Source organism: Nycticebus coucang, chromosome 6 (assembly GCF_027406575.1).
Source record: "Nycticebus coucang isolate mNycCou1 chromosome 6, mNycCou1.pri, whole genome shotgun sequence".
Taxonomy (NCBI): Eukaryota; Metazoa; Chordata; class Mammalia; order Primates; family Lorisidae; genus Nycticebus; species Nycticebus coucang.
Window position 1 is genome coordinate 52521443 of NC_069785.1, and position 26053 is coordinate 52547495.

The 26053-nt window shown below is 37.3% G+C and overlaps 1 protein-coding gene across 2 annotated transcripts in view; it reads right to left on the reverse strand.

Annotated features, from left to right (window-relative positions):
• TRPM7 (transient receptor potential cation channel subfamily M member 7) overlaps nt 1-26053 on the reverse strand; it is a 122656-nt gene that overhangs the window by 26741 nt on the left and 69862 nt on the right. For both annotated transcript variants that reach the window (XM_053593315.1, XM_053593314.1), the window contains exons 20-28: nt 23391-23519; nt 21091-21369; nt 12095-12269; nt 9247-9373; nt 7213-7397; nt 6098-6230; nt 4784-5490; nt 2166-2233; nt 1311-1370 (exon numbers count right to left, since the gene is read on the reverse strand). In XM_053593315.1, the coding sequence (XP_053449290.1) occupies nt 1311-1370; nt 2166-2233; nt 4784-5490; nt 6098-6230; nt 7213-7397; nt 9247-9373; nt 12095-12269; nt 21091-21369; nt 23391-23519 (1863 nt within the window). The remainder of the gene's footprint in view (nt 1-1310; nt 1371-2165; nt 2234-4783; nt 5491-6097; nt 6231-7212; nt 7398-9246; nt 9374-12094; nt 12270-21090; nt 21370-23390; nt 23520-26053) is intronic.

The window sequence follows — 26053 nt, forward strand, 5'->3', positions numbered from 1 at the left end:
TTTAATTCAAAACATAGCCATTACTTTCCTAAATCACAGAAACTTGCAATTTCTTCTTTTAACAGAAAATTATTCCCCAGTTAAAAATTTTTAGCACATTCCTCTTTTAAGTCCCTTGTTAAATCTGTTGGAAAACCCTGGTGTTTTACCATTTACCACTAAAAATGTTCATTTATTGTAAACTTTCTTTTTTTTTTTTTTTTGAGACAGATCCTCAAGCTGTCACCCTGGGTAGAGTGCAGTGGCATCACAGCTCACAGCAACCTCTAGCTCCTGGGCTCAAGTGATTCTCCTGCCTCCGCCTCCCAAGTAGCTGGGATTACAGGCGCCTGCCACAACACCCAGCTATTTTTTGGTTGCAGCCATCATTGTTATTTGGCAGGCGTGGTCTGAATTCGAACCTGCCAGCTCAGGTGTATGTGGCTGGTGCCTTAGCTGCTTGAGCCACAGGTGCCCAACTTAAACTTTATTTCTTTCAGGTATAAAATGTTTCACGACAACAAAATGATCCCAGTAGAATGTGGTAATGCAATAATAATTTGCATATAGGAAAAAGAAAAATGTGGTAATAAGTTCTACTAACTTTACATAATTCTAGATTATAAACAGCAGCTAGGGCACTGGCCACATACACAGGGGGTGGTGGGTTCCTACCTGGCCCAGGCTTGCCAAACAATGATAATTACAACAACCAAAAAAAATAGCCAGGTGTTGTGGTGGGTGCCTGTAGTCCCAGCTACTTGGGAGGCTGAGGCAAGAGAATTGCTTAAGCCCAAGAGTTTGAGGTTGCTGTGAGCTCAGCAGCTCATAGGTTCTCTTACTGATGCCACGGCACTCTACCATGGGTGACATAGTAAGATTCTGTCCCCCGCACCCCTACACCCCCGCAAAATAAACAGGTTTACTAAAACTTATACAGGTCCAGAAAACTATTTATTTATAAAATCCACTTCAGTTAAAACCTGTTCAAGAAAAACCCTATCTGGAATATAGACAGACCATGGCTCACATTACAATAATTAAAAAACCAACTTTGGTAGAAAGAAGTCTGCTGTTCTTATCACTTTTTCTCATTCCTTCCTTTCTCTTTTCATCATCATGCATCAGCTAAGGTGCCCTAAATGCACCTGATCCATTTACTTCACTTTCTCCTTCTAGGTCTGGAAAGCCACAATGAAAATGTTTAGAAAACACTGCAAATTATGGGCTTCTGGGGATGATAGGTCCACTATACCTACTTCCTCCAACTAAAGGTATATGCATATGGTAAGTTGACTTTCTGATTCCTGCATATACTAAAGAGACTTTACCTCATATTTCGGTATCTCTGTGTACTCCATAATAGTGTTTCTTACATCATTCTGCTGTTCCTATTTGAGATAAGAAAACCATGAAACTATTTTCAAACTTAAAGGCAAATATAGAAAGAAAAAACCGCCCTGTAATCATTACTTCTTAATTTGCATATAATCACCAATTAAATTCCACGTTAACCACATCCAGATAATAGACACGAAACTAAGTCAATTTAAGCAAACCATATGCTATTAAAAATAGAAGTATATGTAGAAATATCAAAATATATTTTAGTGTACCTTTATACATAGGCTAACAAGTAATGTGGCCTATAGTAATTACAGAATTACCTTTGGATCATATGAGAAACAATCATTCGTGGAATCTCATTGTTAGTAAGTCATTACTACTACCTTGGTTTTACCTTTAGAAAACCTTTTTGTTTTCATTGTCTTTGTCACTTGATCATTTCCACAATGTAAGTTCTAGAGAAGCTTAACACTTTCCTAGGTCCTCTTACTTATTGTGGTGTAGCTGCTAAACGTTATTACCCTTAAGGCTCAAAGCCACAGGTTAATTTATGAAAGCAGTATTTAAGAAATTTTTAAAAAGCCTTTTTAAAGAGAAATGCTAAACAAGTGGTATTTTTTCACTTAATGAAAAAAATGCAAGCTGGTTGTATATTTTCTCATGTTTCTCAATGTTTCTTTTTTCCAAATTAGGCCACAGCTTCAAATATTTGGTATTTTCATGATGATGGTCTCTGCTGAAACTGTATTTTTACTGAAGAAATGTTTAATTTGATCTGAATTAAACTAACCAAAACAGTGAAATAAAACTGAATTGTGCTTTTAAAATGATTTACTTACAGATAGTAGTTCTTTTATTTTGTTTGAAGTTTGTTTAAACCTCTGTAAATCCACACTATCTCTGTGTCCTTTAACAGAGAGAAACAAAAGGATTTTAATGAAAAATTTTTGTTTTCCCTTATCTACTAAAACAATGGCAGTGGTTAAAGTACATAAAAGCACACGATTTATGTTGTTTTTCAAGGGGGGGAGGGATTGATGGCTTTGCAGAGTCTCCTTTATCTCTTTTGGTAAGTAAAACTGAAAATATCTGACAAGCTGGGAAGATTAGTAATTCAATTTACAGTAACAGCAAAAACTAAAGGCCTGACAAGATAATTCTAATATGTGATGTGAATGCATAGCTTGATAAATAAAATTTAAAAAGGGGAACAACCATTTTAACAATTAATAACAAAATAGAAGGCTCACACCTGTAATCCTAACACCTTGGAAGGCCAAAGGCAGGTGGATGGCTTGAGTTCAGTAGTTGGAGACCAGCCTGAGCAAGAGTGAGACCCAAACTCTACTGAAACTAGAAAAATCAGTCACATTTTGTGGCAGGCACCTGTAGTCCTGTGTGTGTGTGTGTGTGTGTGCGTGCGCACACATATATATAGATAGAGATACACAGATATAGATACACACACATATATATGCATATAAAAAATTTCCCACTAATAATACATTAACAAATAAGCTAAAATGTATTTTTAAAAGTAAAAGTAGGCTGTACAAAGTGGGACTTTTCCATCCATTAGTCCTGGATTTCAAGACCAGCCCAGGCAACACTATAAGAACTTAACTCTACAAAATTTTTTTTTAAAAACTAGCTAGGCATGATGGTGGGTGCCTGTAGTCCTGGCTACTCAGGAGGCCGGGTGGGAGGATTGCTTGAGCTCAGGAGTTCAAGGTTAGAATGGGCTGTAATCATGCCAATGTACTTTAGCCTCAGAGACTAGTCTATGCCTAAAAAAGTAAACAAATAAAAATAAATTGGGATGAATTTTATGTAGAAGTTACATATCTATAAATACACAGTGTACTCCACATAGCAGTAGACAGGAGCAACTACTAGCATGTTAGATGCCTAGATAACTTGTGAGGACAGCCTAACGCGGAGATTTTACATAGGCTTAGTAACATATCCTCTGAATAATCTCTATGCATATACCATGACTAGATAAATTTCTAGACTGGGAAGACAAGAACAAGTGCATTAAAGAGAAGGTTAGGGAAAGCCACCTGACAGAAAAATTCAAATCTAAAGAGGCAGGGCACCTCATTTATACTTTGGAACATTCTGATTATGGTGACAAACAATTCAAGTTGTTTCTGAGAAATCTTTGTTAAGTACTTTAATAATCTATCAGAAGACTATTAGCACTCCATATTCTCCCAAATAGAAGCTTTTCTTCCACGCGGCATATAGTAAGTATTTAAATATGCTTTAGTCTCTATTGCCACTAAAAAAAAAAAAAAAAAAAAAAATCACAGTATTAGTTATTTCTTTTTGCTTTCACTGCCAGAATATTCAAAGAGTCAACCCCAGTCGTTCCCATTATATTCTCTCTTCCACTTGTACTTTTTTCCACTATATTCTGGCTTTTCCTCCATCACTTCTTTTGACTGCAACAGTTTTCCTTAAGGTCATCAATGTTATTGCTAAAATTAATATTTTTTCCTGTTCTTATCCTATTTAAGTTATCATAGGTATAAGAATAATTACTTTTAGCCAGGTGCAGTGGCTCATGCATGTAATCCTGGCACTCTGAGGGGCCAAAGCGGGAAGATTGCTTGAGCTCAAGAGAGCTCAAGACCACTCTGAGAAAGAGCAAGACCCATCTCTACTAAAAACAGAAATACTAGCAGGCATTGTGGGGGGTCTGCAGTCCCAGCTACTTGGGAGATCTACTGAGGCAAGAAGATCACTTGAACTCAGGAGTTCTGCTGTGAATTAGGCTGATGCCACAGCACTCTAGCCTGGGGAAGAGTAAGACTGTCTCAGAGAAAATAAGAAAAAGAATAAACTGTTCCTTTCTGCTTCTTTTGATATGTAAGTGGGTAGGCCAGTTTCTAAGAGGATTCCTGGAATTCTTTGTTGTCTTAATGTAATTATTAACAGTGAACCCTCACTCTGAAAGAGCCCTGGTTTGGAAGAAAATTATATAGTCATTCTATTTATAAGGCACTGCTCTTTTCCAGTTGTGTCTAACCTCCCCATACCTTCCTATTGTTCTCTAACTACCTAACACTTATGAATCACTCAGGGTTTGTTCAACAGGAGTTGACTGAATTCAACTAAGATGCTTTTCTTCAAAAGGCAGAACCCAAATAAGTTTCCATACAGTTGTTATTACAGTGAATTGCACCAAAGTTTATGTGCCAACATAACTCTTCCAGCCCAATTCAATCTATTTCTCCCACTTTTGATCACTCTGAAAAATTTTAGAGCCTCCATGCCAACACCTGGACTAAAAAAAAAGATAAAAGAAAATTTAGAATCATATTCTATGGATAGTTCATTTGTAACAAACAGCACGTTTTTATTATTTTTCTTTTGAAGGTGATAATTTTTATTTGTAAGGTGAAAAGTAAATAATATTAATATAAAGACAGTACCAGTTTGCCAAACTTACCTACAAATGCACCAAATTCTATATTATCTCCTTCTGCAGCTTTAGTTTCTTGATCTTTGGTTACAGTTTCCAAGTGGCTTTTGCAACTTGGCTGGGATGGTGTACTTACAAAAAATTTGGCTGGTGGGGATGATAGATGTGGTATGCTATTAGATGAACTGCCTAATTTTTTATTTTTATTAAATATTTTTAAGAGTTCTACTCCATGCAGTCTCTGTCGCAATTCTGGAGGAGAAATAGCACTTGGGAATAAGGCACCAGAAGAGGAACCAGCCTCTGGAAAATTAAATTCTTTTCTCTGGGGTATTACAGGTAAATCTTGACCAAATATGTTACACTGGGGATCTTTGTCATCTTTCATAAAAATATTACAAAGAAAAGGATTATTACTTTCAAGTTCACCTTGAGGAAGAGAGGAGCTAGGCATATTTGCAACACTATGCTTTTTCCACACAGATGGTCTTACAGGACCATCATCAATAAGGTTTTGAGCCAAATGTTTGGAAATGCTCAATTCTCGTGTAATTTCATTGTGAACTTTGCTAGCTTCTGAAGCTTTCTGAGCAGTAAGTGTTTTTAATGTATCTACAGTCAGGGCTGAGAGATCTTGCAAGTGGCCAATTTGAGAATCTAATGACTGTAATGATCTTTTTATGTAGTTGACACGATCTCCAACTTCTTTAATCTGAATGTACATCTGCTCCACTCTGTAGGGGAGAAAAAGGCTTTTTAGAAATGCTAAAAATTTAAAGTCTCAACTAATAATGGTAAAAAAAGAAAAATTTTACATGTACTCAAACAAGGGAAGATAGAAAATAATGTATGATTATTTATTTATACTAAGCATACCTTACATTTAAAAAAGAACCAGTGCTAATCCTATCATACTAAAATCTAAGATTTTAAAAAACACTTGTTCCACAGGCTATTTATTCCTATTTACCCACACCAAAGTAACAAAAAAATGTGTATGGAGCTATATACACATAGAACTATCCTAACCCTAACTGTAACTACACAAATACCACAAGCCTCCAAAATGTAGCAGGGCCAATGGAAAGAAAGAAATGCTTTAAAAATAGGGTAGTTTTACTTTGCTCTCCCCAAATAATTAAGAACATTAACCGTTCTATCTTCTGTAACTAGGGTCAAAAAAATACAACACTGACTTAGGAGTTACACAAAATATTACAATTGAACTGTCTTCTCAATATACAATGTAAAACTATTACTAAACTTATTCATTTGACAAAGCAAACTGAACAAATGATCACATATCAGAGATAAAACTAAAAGATAAAGGGCTTCCCAAACCTTTCAAAAGTGACACGAATTCTCTCTTCAGTCCCAGAATGAAATTTGTCATCTTTTTCATTAAAATACATCTCAACACACTGCTCTTCAAAATCATGAAGTTTCTTTTGATCTTCTTCCGTTAGGAAAAGTTCTAAGGAAGAGAAAGGAAAACAATAATCAATGAAGAGCTATTAAGCTCTTTAGCTCACGTCTTGGGAATTACTCAGGGTTTATAAAACTATACCTATCTTCTACACTTTTTTCTTTTTATTTCTTTGCTTCTAAAACACAAGCCAAGATTTTTCTTCTTTTTTCCCCAGAATACTCTGAGGTACTTTCTCCTTTTCTAATTTCCTTTCCATATACAAACCACCTGCTCAACCCTTAACTTCTCCCTCATATATGTGTATCCAGTCAGAGGAATTTAAGAGCTTATTTCATAGAACAGAAAGCCACTGTTAAATAAATTTTAAGTACAATTTGACATGGTGGTTAATCTTATGTACTACACACAATGAACTAAAATTGTGATTGTTTACAGAACAGCAAACATGGTTTGTACAATGGCAAAAAGAGTTACAATTTTAACAAAAGCAAACTGAGATGCCATTCTCAAAAAGGACTTTAATACTAAATCCACTTTCATAGATAGCATAATCCACTTCAACATTCCTTTATGGGCCAGGTGCAGGTGCTCACAACTATAATTCTAGCACTCTGGAAGGCTGAAGTGGGAGTATGTTTTGAGGTCTAGAGTTTGAGACCAGCTGAGCAAGAGCGAGACTGTATCCATTAAAAATAGAAAAATTAGCTGGGTGCACTAGCACTTGTCCGAGCAGGATAACGGGTGCCTATAGCCTTTAGGAGGCTAAAGTAGGAGGACTGCTTGAGCTCAGGAGTCTGAGGTTGCCGTGAGTTATGATGACACCACTACACTGTAGCCTAGATGACAGAGCCAGATGCTGTCTCAAAAAAACAAAACAAACAAAAAAAACTCTTTATGTTTAGGCAAATTTAACAAAAGCCTTTAAAATACATTAATCAACTAAATCTTCTGAATAAAATCAATACACAGCCTTCAGTATAATATTAAGAAGTGACAAAATGATAACATTTTAATGTATTTTACTTACTTGGTCCATTGGAAGTCTTATCTTTCTTTCTTCTTTTACAAATACAGCAAAAGAGAGAAACTATATGGCTAAGAATGATAAGTGGAGGAGGCAGAACTGGTTTCTCATGATAAGCCATAATAAAATGGTAACGCTGGTACTTCCATACAATATTGGAAATTGCCTTCACTTGCAAATACACATTGCTAAAATAATAATAATAATAATAAAACTTAGTTAATCATATCTTAAAAGTTTTATTTATTTATTTTTGGAGATAATCTCAGTATGATGCCCTTGGTAGAGTGCTATAGCATCACAGCTCACAGCAACCTCAAAGTCTTGGCCTTAAGTGATTCTCTTGCCTCAGCCTCTCAGGTAGCTGGGAATACAAGCATCCACCACAACATCTGGCTATTTTGTTGTTGTTGTTGTCTTTGTTGTTTAGCAGGTCTGGGCCAGGTTCGAACCCGCCAGCCCTGGTGTATGTGGCCGGTGCCCTAACCACTGAGCTATAGGCGCTGAGCCAGTATCTTAAAAGTTTTAAATACTAAAGACTTTATTGAATTTGGTACTCAATAAGGATCAAAAGAGTATCCTTCCATAAATAAGACAAAGAGCACATGAGAACTGGATGAAATATATGCAAGAAGCATATAAGGCAAAAAGTTATTACTTTTGAAGACTATAATCACAACTTCCCCAAAATGAGCAGAAAAATTATTTCATTTTAAGATTTAAAAAGCTATATGAATATGTCAATTTAAGACAACAATCTTAGTAGTAGCAGAATTAAGTGCAAATAAAAACAAAATCCTTTTATCTAGACTATACTTAATACTATCAAATTGGGAACCAACCAAAAAAAAAACTTAAGTGTGGGCAAGGGATTGAGAGGACAGGCCTATTTTGACTCAAGTGTAAAAACCTTAAAAGTTGGCAGCACCCATAGCTCAGTGGGTAGGGCACTGGGTTCGAACCTAGCCTGTGTCAGCTGAACAACAATGACAACTGCAACAACAATAAAATAGCCGGGCGTTGTGGCGGGAGCCTGTAATCCCAGCTACTTGGGAGGCTGAGGCAAGAGAATCGCTTAAGCCCAAGAGTTTGAGGTTGCTGTGAGCTGTGACAGCACTCTACCTAGGGCAACATAATGAGACTCTGTTTCAAAAAAAAAAAAAAAAGACATATTGGCTAGAAAAATTATGGTCTTATGGTAGCCATTTCTAGAGGTTTAGGCAGGAAGATTACTTGAGCCCAGTAGTTTGAAGTTTTAGTAAGCTCTATGATGATACCATTGCACTCCAACAAAGCAAGACTGTCTCAAAAAACAAACAAAAAGAGTGGAGAGGGGTATTTACTAATTGGATAATGTTCACAATGTTTTACTCAGTCAAAAATAGTACATAATAAAATATTATTTTTGAAAAAATGGTTTATATTCATAAAAATTATAGAAAGATGTATACCAAAATAGTAATAGTAGGATTACTGATGAGTTTTCTGTTTGCCTGTCTTCTCTATTGAATGTGTATTCCCTGGCAACAGAAAAAATCCTAAAGATAAAATATGTTAAAAAACTGCATGTTGAAAAAATAATAAAGACAAAATTTGAAACTCATTTGATTTGAAAAAGCATGTCTTATTTGTAATTTTCAAATATAATATTAATAATTGAAGCCTCGGGGCGGCACCTGTGGCTCAGTCGGTAAGGCGCCGGCCCCATATACCGAGGGTGGCGGGTTCAAACCCGGCCTCGGCTGAACTGCAACAAAAAAATGGCCGGGTGTTGTGGTGGGCGCCTGTAGTCTCAGCTACTTGGGAGGCTGAGGCAAGAGAATCGCTTAAGCCCAGGAGTTGGAGGTTGCTGTGAGCTGTGCGATGCCATGGCACTCTACCGAGGGCCGTAAAGTGAAACTCTGTCTCTACAAAAAAAAAAAAAAATAATTGAAGCCTCAACAAAATTTTTAGATTATAAATTCTACTGATTTCCTTCAAAATGAATAGAATAATATATTACTTGATTTCATTATAATAAGCAAATAAACTTCTTACTTGAAAAATGCAATAAGAAGATTAACCATAATGATATACTGTACAAAGAGGTAGACTGCTTGAAGAAATGGAGTCAACCAGGTCCCAGGACCACAGATCTGAGGGATAGTGGAGTCTTTTGCACATGCTTTAAAAAGAAAAAGAAATTACAGTTATTCACCTTAACTGCTATTAATCAGTGTTTATACTTATTTCACTTAACGTTTTGATAGGAACTCTGGCTAAAAGTATCCCAACACAAAGGATTTTGTGCAGAATATGGGTGCTATCAGTTCTACCATAAGGGAAGTATATTTAGGTATTGTATTTACCATTCAAGAGAGGGTTAGCCTGAGGAGCATTAAGGAAGGCAAAATTTCTCGATCAGCCATAACACATTTCCATAATAAAAATATCTGAACCCTAAGAGTCATAGCAAACCTTGTAAATTTACAAACATAAGATTACTGAACTTATGTCACAAAAGAAGGTGACAAAGAATCTAGGTCGAAATGCTTCTCAAATGTACAGTGATCAGATTTGGATTTCTTGCTTTTCATTACCCCTACTCAGAATATTCCTAAAGCCAGAACATAGTAGAATACAAATGGGGAAGAAAGAGCTTTAATCCTCATCATAGCTATAAGCAATAAAGTAAAACTAACCTGGGTAGGATCAGAATTAAATATTCATCAATTAGTGACAGGTTCTATACGAATATTTGTAGTACACTTAGCATTTGGTGTTTGGTAATTATTTTAAAATATATACATTATGAAATTTTCACATTGTCTGTATTGTTGCTTTAAATGGTTTACAGACAAATTAGTAAGTTCCTTTCATCCTTTAATGTTATGAATTTATTTCCATTTTATTCTGTGGAGGCAAACAGTCAAGAAAGAGAATGCAGGAAACTAAAAAACTGTATCTAGTGCTTTATAGACAACTAGAGCTACATCATGAGAAAAACAATAGACAACAAAAACTTGAACATGACAATGGCTAAGAAGTCAATATACACAGAATCTGATGAGGCTGGTAAGACATCACTATATTAACTACCAGCTGATAACAATGAATGACCACAATCTTCCATGTGGCCAGCCACCAACCAAACTACAATCATCTTACCATATGGACGGCCCTTGACCTTATCACCCATAAGTATGTGTGGAGGAAACAAGATGACACTAGAAGGAAGAAGAGTGAAGAAAGAAGAAAGGCTAAGAGAAACAGCTAACAAAATATTCTATAACTAGATGCTGAGTTCAGAAAAAGATATCCCTGAAGGCTGGCAGTATGGTCTATGCTCAAAAATTATCTAGCTTCATTAAAACAAGTAAGAGTCAAAATGTGAACACTGACAAATTGTGCAACAGACTTAAGACTTAATATTCTCTAAGTCTGTTGCCTTTAATAGTCTATTTAAAAATAGGGTTGAGGGCAGCACAATGGCTCAGTGGGTAGGCGCCAGCCCCATATACCAAGGGTGGCAGGTTCAAACCTGGCCCTGGCCAAACTGCAACAACAAAAAAATAGCTGGGCATGTAGCAGGCACCTGTTGTCCCAGCTGTTTGGGAGGCTGAGGCAAGAGAATTGCCTAAGCCTAGGAGTTGGAGGTTGCTGTGAGCTGTGACCCCATGGCACTGTACCGAGGGTGACAAAGTGAGACAATGTCTCTATAAAAAAATAATAATAAAAATAGGATTGAGTAGGTGGGACCAATCTCACTGATTGGCTTATCACAAGAAAATACTCACAAATTTCTACAGCTATCTTGAAAATCTGTTATCTCCTGAGAACTCAATATGCAGTAAGCCCTTTAAGATTCACACAGGGACTCTGGGGGCCATGGTGGTAGATCACCTGACCTCAGAAGTTCAAGACTAGCCAGAGGCAAGAGTAAGACTCCCATCTCTACCAAAAATAGAGAAACAGGCTGGGCATTTTGACAGGCATCTGTAGTCCCACTTACAGCCTCTCCAGGAGGCTGAGGCAAGAGGATTACTTCAGCCCAAGAGTTTGAGCTTATTGTGAGCTATGACGCAACAGCATTCTACCCAGGGTGACAGACTAAGACTGTTTCAAACAAACACACACACACACACACACACACACAAAAACCCAGATTCACACAGGATCATTATTTTTGTCATTAACATTTTGGCTCCTCTTGGGAGGCTGAGGCAAGAGAATCGCTTAGGCCCAGGAGTTGGAGGTTGCTGTGAGCTGTGTGAGGCCACGGCACTCTACTGAGGGCCATAAAGTGAGACTGTCTCTACAAAAAAAAAAAAAAATTTTGGCTCCTCAATATCCAATCCACCCTAATTGGTCTAGGGTAATCATGGCAATCTTATCCCCCTTGCTGGTAACCATTTTGGAGATGGGCAGGCTGAAGCCTACTAAGATAAAAGGACAAGTTCAACAGGGGAAATTTTCTGAAAGAACTTTTTTCCTCTGAAGAGAACGTGGATAAAGTTTCCTGTCCTCTTGTTGCTAGTAACAATCTTGCAGAAGAAACCTGTATGAATCAGATATCATGTCTGCAGAACAGTGGGATACAAAAGAACAAGGGTCCTTAGCTATGAATTAACCAACTCTGAAGAACACTTGATCTCTGAACTTTGTTATGAACCAATGAATGTCCTTATTGGGTAACCAATTTAAGCCAGATTTCCATTACTTGTAGCTGCTAAAATTCTAAAAGATATTTTTCAATTAATTCTTATGTTTCTTCTGGAGTTAACTATTGCCTTTGTGGGAAAGGGCTTAGGTTGACTTCTAAAAATATGCAATATTACAATAATGCAATACTGACTCTAAAAGGTAAAATAGCCAAAAGATGAATTTGTTAACATAAAATCCTTACCATCAATTTCATACGCATAAACTTCACCAAAAATCATCCAGTATGGATGAAAAACTATATCTTTTGCAAGAGTCCAAGAAGGTGATTCACGAGGATAAAGTATTGCCTTTCTGGGAACACCAAAACTAAGCAACACAAGAGCCATAATCACTACTATGTAGAACATGTTGGCCACCTGTTAAAAAACAAGAAAATTCAAACACTATAATTTCATCTTAAAATAGGTTTCTGATGTTCTAAATAAATAAATAGAATTTTTAAAGTTAATGTTTATTTCCCCTACCCACACCTCCACCCATCCCCCCGCCCCCATTTTTCTGAGATAGATCTTGCTCTGTCCCCCAGGCTGGAGTGTAGTGGCAGCAGGATCTTAGCTCACCGTAACCTTGATTTCCTGGGCTCAAGAGATCTTTCTGCTTCAGCCTTCCAAGTAGCTAGGACTACAGGTATGTGTCATTCTAGCCAGTTTTTTGGGGGAAGCAGGGTGACAGGGTCTCACAGTGTTGCCCATGCTGGTCTCAAAACTCTTGGTTTTAAGTAGTACACCTGCCTCCCAAAGCACTGAGATTACAGGCATTTGCCATTGTGCCTGGCCATTCTTTTTTTTCCTAATAACTTCCAGGAAAAAAATCTGATCACTACAGAAACCTTAAAATCAAGAGTATGTTTTCTTTTTTTAGAGACAGAGTTTCACTTTGTTGCCCTTGGTAGAGTGCCATGGCGTCACAGCTCACAGCAACCTGCAGCTCTTGGGCTTAGGTGATTCTCTTGTCTTAGCCTCCTGAGTAGCTGAGACTACAGGCGCCCGCCACAACACCCAGGTATTTTTTTGTTGCAGTTTGACCAGGCCCGGTTTTGAACCCACCACCCTTGGTATATGGGGCCGGCGCCCTACTCACTGAGCCACAGGCGCCGCCTCATCAAAAATATGTTTTTTTAAAAAAAGAACTCTATGAAGCTAGGCAAGTCATGGGCATCTTTACTGCTGGTTCACTTGGAGCCTGCCTATCTCTGGGATATACGAAGATTTTCAAATGTACAGACACGTGGGCAGACTTAGTGCCTTTTCCGAAAGCTCCTCTGTTCTTATAATGGAGGAGCAGGCTTTCTTTGCCATCTTGCCTTCAATACTTTTCCTTTACTCACTTCACAAAAAAGGGGACTACTTCCTACCTATCTTAAACCCTGCCACGTTGGTTTTCATAACTTAAATTATTTCAGACTTAATTAGCATGGGTGTTGGAAAACAAAAGATACCAATGTTTGGGTAACAAATACTTTTGCAAGTCAGGTAGTTTGTAATTTGTTAAATCCAATAAAATAAAAAAACAGCCCAATTGAGCTAGAATCTAATAAATCATAGAAAAATAATTTTCAGTGTTAAATCACAATGTGAATTTTGACATAATGATGAAGGAATTCAAAGAATTAAGTAAAATGCTAAAAATGAAACCTTATTTCCCATCTTATTTAGGTATACAAGTTCTCCACATTTATATTTAAAAATTGAATGCTTCTCACTCTAGCAATATGTAATATTCATCCACGATTAATAATACAAAGGGAAAATCCCTATGCACATCAAGAGACTACATTTACAAGAAAGATGTACTTTAATCTACTGTAAGAAGTAATTGTAATGATAAATCAGTCTTAAAAATTATGACAATTTTCATGTGTATTTTAAATAAACATGTGACAAGAAATGGAAGGCAAGATGTGAAATGTAAGGGAACAATAAGTAGTTTAGGTTGAATGAAGTAATTTTATAGGGGCATAGGCTTAGACAAAGAAGTTGTGGCAATAGCTCAGAGTTTTAAAGTATCAGTTCAAATGAAGAATTTAGGTCAGAAGAGATCAAACTGTCACTCTTTGCAGATGATACGATTGTGTATCTGGAAAACACCAGAGATGCTACTACAAAACTCTTAGAAGTGATCAAGGAATACAGCAGCGTCTCAGATTACAAAATCAACATTCATTAATCGGTAGCCTTTATATATACCAACAATAGTCAAGTTGAAAAATCAGTTAAGGACTCTACTCCACTCACAGTAGTGCCAAAGAAGATGAATTATTTGGGAGTTTATCTAACAAAAGATGTGAAAGATCTCTATAAAGAGAACTATGAAACTCTAAGAAAAGAAATAGCTGAAAATGTTAACAAATGGAAAAACATACCATGCTCATGGCTGGGAAGAATCAACATTGTTAAAATGTCCGTACTACCCAAAGCAATATATAATTTTAACGCAATCCCTATTAAAGCTCTACTGTCATACTTTAAAGATCCTGAAAAAACAATACTTCATTTTATATGGAATCAGAAAAAACCTCGAATAGCCAAGACATTACTCAGAAATAAAAACAAAACAGGAGGAATCACGCTACCAGACCTCAGACTATACTACAAATCAATAGTGATAAAAACAGCATGGCACTGGCACAAAAACAGAAGTAGAGGTCTGGAACAGAATAGAGAACCAAGTGATGAATCCAGCTACTTACCGTTATTTAATCTTTGACAAGCCAATTAAAAACATTCAGTGGGGAAAAGATTCCCTATTTAACAAATGGTGCTGGGTGAACTGGCTGGCAACCTGCAGAAGACTGAAACTGGACCCACACCTTTCACCATTAACTAAGATAGACTCTCACGGGATTAAAGATTTAAACTTAAGACATGAAACTATAAAAATACTAGAAGAGAGTGCAGGGAAAACCCTTGAAGAAATCAGTCTGGGTAAGTATTTTATGAGGAGGACCCCCTGGGCAATTGACGCGGCTTCAAAAATACACTACTGGGACCTGATCAAACTAAAAGCTTCTGCACAGCCAAGAACACACTAAGTAAAGAAAGCAGACAGCCCTCAGAATGGGAGAAGATATTTGCAGGTTATGTCTCTGACAAAAGTTTAATAACCAGAATCCACAGAGAACTCAAATGTATAAGCAAGAAAAGAACAAGTGATCCCATCACAGGCTGGGCAAGGGACTTGAAGAGAAACTTCTCTGAAGAAGACAGGCACACGGCCTCACACATATGAAAAAATGCTCATCATCTTTAATCATCAGAGAAATGCAAATCAAAACTACTTTGAGATATCATCTAACTCCAGTAAGATTAGCCTGTATCACAAAATCCCAAGACCAGAGATGTTGGCATGGATGTGAAGAAAAGGGAACACTTCTACACTGCTGGTGGGAATGCAAATTAATACATTCCTTTTGGAAAAATACATGGAGTTAGAGATCTAAAAATAGATCTGCCATTCAATCCTATAATTCCTCTACTAGGCATCTACCCAGAAGACCAAAAATCACATCATAACAAAGATATTTGTACCAGAATGTTTATTGCAACCCTATTCATAATTGCTAAATCATGGAAAAAGCCCCAGTGCCCATCGATCCATGAATGGATTAATAAAGTGTGGTATATGTACACCATGGAATATTATGCAGCCTTAAAGAAAGATGGAGACTTTACCTCTTTCATGTTTACGTGGATGGAGCTGGAACATATTCTTCTTAGTAAAGTATCTCAAGAATGGAAGAAAAAGTATCCGATGTACTCAGTCCTACTATGAAACTAATTTATGGCTTTCACATGAAAGCTATAACCCAGTTACAACCTAAGAATAGGGGGAAGGGGAAAAGGGAGGGGGGAGGGGAGCAGAGGGGCAGAGGGAGGGGGATTGGTGGGATTACACATGCGGTGCATCTTACAAGGGTACATGTGAAACTTAGTAAATGTGGAATGTAAATGTCTTAGCACGACAACTAAGAAAATGCCAGGAAAGGCTATGTTAACCAGTGTGATGAAAATGTGTCAAACAGTCTATGAAACTAGTGTATGGTGCCCCATGATCACATTAATGTACACAGTTATGATTTAACAAAAAATAAATAAATAAAATAATAAAAATAAAGGAATTTAGATTTGATCCTTCTTTAAATTTTGTTAGATGGGCAAATAAATTCTCTTTTTAAATTTAGAGGTGGGGCTTTGTGACTTGCAGAGTCCTAACATTCCCCACATTTCTATTTAAGTTCTATGGTTTGTAAAATGGTAAAATAATGCCTTCATTGGAGAGGATTACTAAAAGGATGTGTGTTTTCAATAAACAAAATGATAGGTTAAAAGACTTTAAAAGAAAAAAACTCTTTAAAACATTATGTTGATATACTCTGGAATATAAACAATTATCTGTATTTAAAGAAAAAGCTGGCTTGGCACCTGTAGCACAGTGGTTATGGTGCCAGCCACATACACTGAAGGTGGCAGGTTTGAGCCTGGCCCAGGCTAGCTAAACAACAGCAATAAAAAATAGCTGGGCATTGTGGCCGGTGCCTGTAGTCCCAGCTACTTGGGAGGTGGAGGCAGGAGAATCACATGAGCCCAGGAGTTGGAGGTTGCTGTGAGCTGTGATGCTACAGCACTCTACCCAGGGTGACAGCTTGAGACTCTGTCTCAAAAAAAAATAAATAAATAAATAAAATAAAAATAAATAAATAGATCATATACTCAGTTTGTTCATATCTAAAAAGATTCTTAGACTGAATGTATAATATGTATAGAATGAGTGGGAGAAATTACCATGGAATTCTCATTAGTCTGATGTTTAATGAAGATATAAAATGTGAAGAAGATTATTTTTTTGGGTAATCTTTTATATCTTCATGCTTTTCAAAGCTGTTTCCTGTGTTTAGAAATTTCCTGATCAGGAAAAAAATCCTATTTATATTCTAAACTCTTCTGAAACTCCATAGTCTTTGTGAAAACCTTTGTGACAGAATTAGCTCTTAGTTCTTCTGTCTTCACACAAGTTTATCATATATTTTTTTTTTTTTGTAGAGACAGAGTCTCACTGTACCGCCCTCAGGTAGAGTGCCATGACGTCACAGGACTCACAGCAACCTCTAACTCTTGGGCTTATGTGATTCTCTTGCCTCAGCCTCCCGAGCAGCTGGGACTACAGGCGCCCGCCACAACACCTGGCTATTTTTTTGTTGCAGTTTGGCCGGGGCTGGGTTTGAACCCGCCACCCTGGGTATATGGGGCCGGCGCCCCACTCACTGAGCCACAGGCACTGCTATCTATCTGTTCATTAAAGTCTTATAAATGCAATTGTTGAATTCCACAAGGAACTACACTGTCATATTTATCTTTGTAGCCCCAGCTTAGTGTAACTCTTAGCATATAAAAGACACACAGTGATAAAAGAAAGAATGTAGCCAGTGCAGTGATTCACACCTGTAATCCTAGCACTCTGGGAGGCCAATGTGGGTGGGCTGTTTGAGTTCAGGAGTTTGAGACCAGACTGAGCAAGAGTGGGACCCCCATCTCTACTAAAAATAGAAAAACTAGCCAGAAGTAGTGGTGGGTGCCTATGGTCCCAGCTACTCGGGAGGCTGAGTCAAGCGGATCGCTTGAGCCCAAGAGTTTGAGGTTACTCTACCCAGGGTGACAGAGACCAAAGAAGAGGAAAGGAGGGAAGGAGGGAGGAAGTTAAAATGTTAACCTTCATGAAGTTTTGAAGAAGTTGTAAAGGAAAGATCACTGACAGCCAACAATGATGGGATACATGACTGATTAGCAAAGACATACTGGTAGAGGGGTTCTAAAGAAAACCACAAAGAAGAAAATGAAATATATATTCAAACTCCCTATAACTGAGAAGAGAGGATCTGAAAGAAGAGTGAGAAGGAAATCACTTTCCTGTGGTTCCTTCTACTTTTCTCATCTCCATCCTTTATAATGGCTGTTTACTACCATACGTCCAGAACCACTCATTTACACTGCTGTTACGTTAACCTGTTACCACTATGTCACTAAATCTGGTAAGCAGTAAGAGCTGGTGTGCCTTTTTACATACTAGAAAGTTAGGCACAAACCACTTCTTCCCCCAAAATCTTAACTTGCCCATTTTTCCTTAAAATACTATAAGACAGTCAAAATGGAAGAATGATGTGACAAATGGTAGACCAATAATTTCTAACTGGGAGAAGAAAGCCGCATTCCCTTGGAGGAGAAATGTGCAGTGTGAAAAAGCAAGTACAATAACAAAACTTTATACTTGAAAAACTTTAAAACCCCTTATTTTCATGACACAAAGATAATCTTGTGAGCTTAGTGGGGTTACTCCAGAAGACAGATTTAACTTTGAAGAAAGAGATTTTTCAAGACTGAGTTTCAGAAATTCCTAGGAATACATTTTTATATTTATTAAAATGAGACAGATATTTGAAAATAATTGAGACAGCATATTTATGTCTATTTTTGGTAAAGACTTACTCACATGAAGTCTGACATAAATAATCACATACATTCACATTCATGTCCTGAAGGACAGGATATACATCAAACTGTTAATAGTGAATGCCTCTGAATAACAGTTTGTATTTGCTAACATTTTCTAGAATGAATAGAAGTTTTAGAATAAGGAAGGAAAAGTTACTTTTACAAAAGCAGTAACTCTATTACAAATTTTGCCTTTTATACCCCTGAAAACCAAAAGCAATTCATGGCAGGTGTAAGCCCAATACATTTTAGACTTTTCAGTTCAGTGTATAACAAAATTACACATTAAACTTAACACAAATTTAAAAAAATAAAACCTACCACTTGGATAAATCTATGGTAAAGAGCAAAATATCGGGCATATTATATGAAGAACATATAGTAGATTCTGGATGTAAGTTTTTAAAAAGTCTGGATCAGTAAGATAGAGGGTGAAGTTACTGAAAGACATAAACTATAGACAGTATTTGTTTAGCTAGTGGTATCTTACAAATAATATTAATAATGAGACAAGATGAGTGTAGAAAGTTGGGGTTGAATGTGAGAAACTCTTGTGCAACCTTCTCAAACTGCCCCACTGGTTGAAAATCTTAATGAACAATCTTACTAAAAGAAATGCAACTTATTCCTGCTATGGAAAAGAAAAATCAACTGAGGTGGGGAGTAACTCTTCAATGGTTTTCATAAATTTTTATTCTCTACTCCAGTCAGGCTGTGCCTGTTTATTTACATCTATCTTAAGCTTTCAAAGAATAGCTCACATTTCATTGCTTTTTTTTTTTCTTTTCTTTTTGAGACAGAGTCTCACTACATCATCCTAAGTAGAATGCCATGGTGTCACAGCTCACAGTAACCTTAAACTCTTGGGCTTAAGAGATTCTCTTGCCTCAGCCTCCCAAGCAGCTGGGACCACAGGTGCCCACCACAATGCCCGGCTATTTTTTGGTTGCAGTTGTCATTGTTGTTCAGCAAGCCCAGGCCGGGTTCGAACCTGCCACCCTCAGTGTATGTGGCTGGTGCCATAACCACTGTGCTACATGCGCAGATTTCATTGCTTTAAAGAAAAAAAAAGCCTCCACACTTTTCCATGAACCTCTATATCCTCTACTCATTAATTTAATCAATAAGCTATATTAAAGTCCCATATTACTTCCAAAATATTTTATATGGGACAAGCTCATGTTAAGATTATAAGATTATTTTGGCTTGGCACCCGTAGCACAGTGGTTATGGCGCCAGTCACATACACGGAAGATGGCGGGTTTGAACCCGGCCCGGGCCAGCTAACCAACAATGACTACTGTAACAAAAAATAACCGGGTGTTATGGCAAGCACCTGTAGTCCCAGCTATTTGGGAGGCTGAGGCAAGACAATCACTTGAGTCCAAGAGTTTGAGCTTTCTGTGAGCTGTGATGCCACGACACTCTACCGAGGGCAACATAGTGAGACTCTGTCTCAAGAAAGCAAACAAACAAAAAAGATTATAGAATTATTTTTTAAAACTGCAAAATTTGTAAAGTAAAAAAAGAGAAATGTAGTTTCATAATGTTCAGAGGCAACATACTAATAGCTACTGTGCTGTCTTACATAACAGTGAATAATAAACATTGACAACTACTTGGTGAGGGCGGCGCCTGTGGCTCAAGGAGCCGGCCCCAGGAAGTGGCAGGTTCAAACCTGGCCATTGACCAAAAAAAAAAAAAAAAAAAACAGAGAGAGAGAAAAACTAATGGGTGAATAATTACCAAGTTTTAAAAGGATCCTGTTGCTAAGGATATAAAAATAAGAGAAAAAATCTTAAGAATAAAAAGACCAGGCTTGGCACACACACAGCACAGTAGTTATGGTGTCAGCCACATGCACTGAGGTTGATGGGTTCGAACCTGGCCCAGGCCAGTTAAAACGACGACAACTGCAATAAAAAATAGCCAGACACTGTGGCAGGAGCCTGTAGTCCAGCTACTTGGGAGGCTGAAGCAAGAAAATCGCTTAAGCCCAAGAGTTTGAGGTTGCTGTGAGCTGTGATGCCATAGCACTCTACCAAAGGGGACATAGTGAGACTCTGTCTCAAAAAAAAAACAATAAAACAAAAAAGAGGCTCGGCGCCTGCTGCTCAAGCAGCTAAGGCACCAGACACATACACCTGAGCTGGCGGGTTCGAATCCAGCCCGGGCCCGCCGAACAACAATGAGGGCTGTAACCAAAAAATAGCTGGGCGTTGTGGCAGGTGCCTATTGTCCCAGTTACTTGGGAGGCAGAGGCAGGAGAATCGCTTGAGCCCAGGAGTTTGAGTTTGCTATGAGCTGTTATGACATGACACTCTACCCAGGGTGACAAGAGTGAGGCTCTATATCAAAAACAAAAAGAAAGAAAAAAAAAGAATAAAACGACCAGATGGAAGGAATGTTTGGTATTTTATTGTTTTTCTTTCTCCTATTTGTAATGGCTTTATTCCTTGAACCAACAAATATTTACTAAGGAGAATCTAGTGACAGGCACTGTGATAAGTACTACAAGTATAAAGGTGACCAAAACTAGATAAGGAATGGTAGTTTGGACTATGAGAAAAATAAAAATGGAATAATAAGACGCCAGTTCAACAAAACTGTGTTAATAACAACACATTTTTGTGATTTTTAAGAAAAAATTATCATTAAGCCCAGAAGTACTATCAGACATCTCTCAACTTACCATTTTTCCAATCATCATCACATAAGGTCCTGCCTGTTGATTTACAGCTAGAAAATCCAGCAAACGCACATACCAAAATATTATGTTAAGACAGTAAATTAATCTTCCAACCACAAAAACATGATTATCATATGCATTTTCAAAGTTCCATTTTGCTCCAAATCTTAGTCCAAATCCAATAAAGAAAGAAATTATGGCAATTGTATCACTGATATTGAAGTAATCACTAAACCATACTTTAATCTTCTGGTTTATCTTCCCAGCTTCAGACATAAAGATCTAAAGGTTTAAGAAGAACAAAAAAAGGTTTAATCAATTTCTTCCTATAAAAACATATATAGCATTCAATTATGTCACAGTGCAATTTATATATCTTTTAATGTTTCAAAATGCTTTCTATCTGTTACCTTGTCATTTGATGGTGTGTTTGATCACCAAAACAGTAAGACAGCTGAGATAGATACTTCTTATAAATAAGGGGCCTGCCCAACCAAGAACACCAACTAAAAAGCTGAAAACCTTAGATTATAACACAGTTCTCTAGACCTGGGAAGTAAAATACTTTTGAAAGTTATAGTTCCAATTAAAGAAACACATGGATATTCTGGTAGTATGTTCCAAAGGTGCTTTCTTTACAGAAAGTAAGTAACTCAATAGTTTAAGTAGCTGTATTTACCTAACTTATTTAATACTCATTCCACTTCTCTTGCATATAACAATTTTTAAAAATATCTTTTGCGGGCACGGGCCCCATATGCCGAGGGCGGCGGGTTCAAACCCAACCCCGGCCAAACTGCAACAAAAAAATAGCCAGGTGTTGTGGCGGGCGCCTGTAGTCCCAGCTGCTTGGGAGGCTGAGACAAAAGAATCGCGTAAGCCCAAGAGTTAGAGGTTGCTGCGAGTCCTGTGACGTCATGGCACTCTACCTGAGGGCAGTACAGTGAGACTCTGTCTCTACAAAAAAAAAAATATATATATATATATATATACACATATATCTTTTGGAAGGAAGGGTAATATAGCCACAGCTCCAAAAATTATAGTGTGTCATAAAACCCGAAAAGCCTCTTTTTTGCTCTTCTCTCTTAGCCAATTAATTACCCTTCCTACTGGAGACAACCACTATCATTACTATCTCATGAGTCCTTGCAGAACTGTTATGAATATATATTTTAAAAAGTGCTTTGCAACTTGCTTTTATTATTTCACAAATTAATTTTTCAGGTTATGTTGGTAAAACAACAGATTTCATAAACATGTAGACCACAGCACTCAGAGGGATTTAAAATGTATAAGGCTGGGTGTGGTGGCTTACGCCTGTAATCCTAGCACTCTGGGAGACCGAGGTGGGTGGATTGCCTGAGCTCACAGGTTTGAGACCAGCCTGAGCCAGAGTGAGACCCCGTCTCTAAAAATAGCCAGGCGTTGGTGGTGGGCACCTATAGTCCCAGCTACTTGGGAAGGTGAGGCAAGAGAATCACTTGAGCCCAAGAGTTTGAGGTTGCTGTGAGCTATACTGCCACAGCCCTTTACCGAGGGTGACAAAGTGAGACTGTCTCAAAAAAATAAAGAAAATGTATAATAAGTTATTCAATAGACAAATTTCTATAATATCTAAGTGGGAGAGATATGCAATGCCTTCCAAATATTTTTGCAATTTCATGAATTTTCTACATGTAAGGCAGAGACATAAAGTAATTCAGAATTATTTATGCACGTGTTATAAAACAAAATATATGTAGCCACTAGCTTGAATACAAAGCAAAAATTTATCTAAGGAAAAAATGTATTTCGTCAAAATCAAGATGTTAGAAAATGTATAACTTAATCCAATAACTTTTAAGAGATGAACATAAATCTAAGTGGCAATCAGGGGGTAATACGGTATGTTTCAGTGGGCAGTATAAGAAGAGCAAAGTAAAAATCTTTTTGTAATTTACTTACCCAATTGGCTAGTTGTACATTTAATACTTTCTGAAGAGTAGCCCAGAACATAAATATAAACAAACTGAAGAAATTTTAAAAATCTAAGCTATGTTTCTGAAACAACATTACATTTGTAATGGTCACACAGTAATCAGCATACTCACTGATTTCTACTTTTGTGCCATTATTTTTAGAATAGCAAAAATAAACACTTAGAAATAGAATGTGGAATTAGAAAATTCTATAATGTCATTACTCATTGAAATTACAAATACCCCAACCCCCCACAGGCTATACCACATATACACCCAAAACAAAACAAAAAATCTTACATGTATGCAGTAAATTAGTGGTAGGAAAACTTAAGGTCATACCTCACGGACTTTCTCAATGGCATAGGTAAAAATATAAGCAATAACAATCCACTCTTGAACTGAAGGTAACCGTTCCATTTGTACAAGAACCACAAATGTATAAAGCATCAGAAATCCTAAATATGCCAACTAAAGAAAAGATATAAATAAAATTGGTCATAAAAACCTTTTTATTATGTATATTTTCAAACATACAAAATAGATACATGCCTTTGTGAATTATCCCTCAACTTCAATCATTAAAGAAGTTACAGAAGTCTCTTCTTCGATGCAAGTATTACATTTGACAAAGTATAAGTACTCCCCAGAGTAAAAATGTGTTATATTACAATACTGTCACCCCCTATAGAATTTTATAATCAGATTTATGTTCTTAGCATAGGTTATGGGCGGTGCCTGTGGCTCAGTGGGTAGGGCACGAGCCCCATATACTGAGGGTGGTAGGTTCAAACCCGGCCCTAGCCAAACTGCAATAACAACAACAAATTATACCTAGGTTATCATAATGCATGAAATTGCAGGCACTCATCACCATAATCATAAAGGAACACATACTCCTTACCACAGTCCTCTCCCAGCCAAATAGTATTTCTAAGAAAGACAACTGGTATTTTCCTAGCTCCTAGTCACTAAAGTTGAATCCTAAGAAAGGGAAACGTATGTGAAGAGAATTTGTTCTATGTAATAGAAATCTGCCTTTGATATTCTTTACAAAAAAAGTTTTAGAACAGATAGTCTATGCACAATAACATCTGAAGATTCATTTCATTTTGGAGAAAAACCTACACTCGTTGCTCCTTAAAAAACTATGGCTAAGCATTCTCTCATCTCTCTCTTGCCCCTACCAGTTCTAGAACAAAGCCTATCCTTGATCATCCTTGATTTGAGCTACAGTAGGTTAGGGAAGTAAACTGCAGTAAAGAAAGAAAAGGCTTGGCTTGTAGCTCAGTGGCTAGGGCGCCTGGCCACATATACCAAGGCTGTTGTATCCCCTGGCCTGGGGACTGCTAAACAATAATGACAACTATAACAAAAAAATAGCCAGGTGTTCTGGTGGGCACCTATAGCCCAGCTACTTGGGAGGCTGAGGCAAGGGAATCTCTTAAGCCCAAGAGTTTGAAGTTGCTGTGAGCTGTGACACCACTGCACTCTACCAAGGGTAACACAGTGAGACTCTGTCAAAAAAAAAAAAAAAGAAAAGAAAAATTCCTATAGCTACTTGCAGTGGATGTTTTAAAGTAGTCATTTATGGGCGGCACCTGTGGCTCAATGGATAGGGTGCCAGCCCCATATACCGAGGGTGGTGGGTTCGAACCTGGTCCTGGCCAAACTGCAACGAAAAACCCAAAATAAAATAAAAAAAATAGCTGGGCCTTGTGGCGGGCACCTATCATACCAGCTACTTGGGAGGCTGAGGCAAGAGAATAGCCTAAGCCCAGGAGTTAGAGGTTGCTGTGAGCTGTAATGCCACAGCACTCTACCAAGGATGACAATGTGAGACTTGAATGTCTCTAAAAAAAAATAAATAAATAAAAAATAAAGTAGTCATTTATATGAATGCAACTGTAAGAAACCTATACTATTTCCGTTAGTAGAATTTGGGGATTATATCAGGTAACTAGGATTTACAATTTCAACATCTGAAAAAGGAACGAACAAAAAAAATTTCACATTGGGAAGTATAGAAATTTAACAAATTAGTCTATGGTTAATGGTCAGGTGTAGGTGAGAAACAAATTCGCAAATATTCATCTTAGCACACAGCCATCTGTATATTTTAGCAATTCCAAAAATTGGAATTTTTTCAATTGAAAAAAATTGGATATTGATAAAAATGATTAAAAAAAAACACCTTAAGGATTTTCTAGGAAGGGAACTAAAAACTCAATTGTTCAGCCCCCGGTTAAAAGTAGGGGATAATCTCATGTGTTTCTGGCTCAGCGCTTTTAGCTCAGTGGTTAGAGCGCTGGCCACATACACTGGGGCTGGAGGGTTTGAACCCGACATGGGACTGCTAAACAACAATTGACAATTACAACACAAAAATAGCCTGGCATTGTGGTGGGCACCTGTAGTCCCAGCTACTTGGGAGGCTGAGGCAAGAGAATCACTTAAGCCCAAGAGTTGGAGACTGCTGTGAGCTGTGACACCACAGGGCACTCTACCAAGGGTGACATAGTGAGACTCTGTCTCAATAAAAAAAAAAAGAAAGAAAGAAAAGAAAAATTCTTATGTGTTTATTCAGGAGAAGTAGAGTGCGTGACATCAGCAAGATAGCCAACTAAAAGTTGCAGTAATCTCCACACAAAACATTTCAATGAAAATAACAGGTTAAAAAAAAGAAGAAGAAAAGAATAGGTTAGTCTGTTCATCTGTGGATGTATGTTCTTTTATCTGCCAATAAAATCTATTCTGCCATAAAGCAAGAGAAAAGCCAATTTTATGACAGGTAATCAAGCATATATTCTAATTTGATTAAGAAATAAGCCACAGAAAAATAAAATCATATGAATGATCTGGATTACTCTTTATCAGCATCCATTAACACTGCAAACTGCTGGGTATAGTGGTTTGTGCCTATAATCCTAGCACTTTGTCAGGCAGAGAGCTGCCTGAGACCAGGAGTTCAAGACCAGCTTAATCAACATAGCAAAATATTAAAA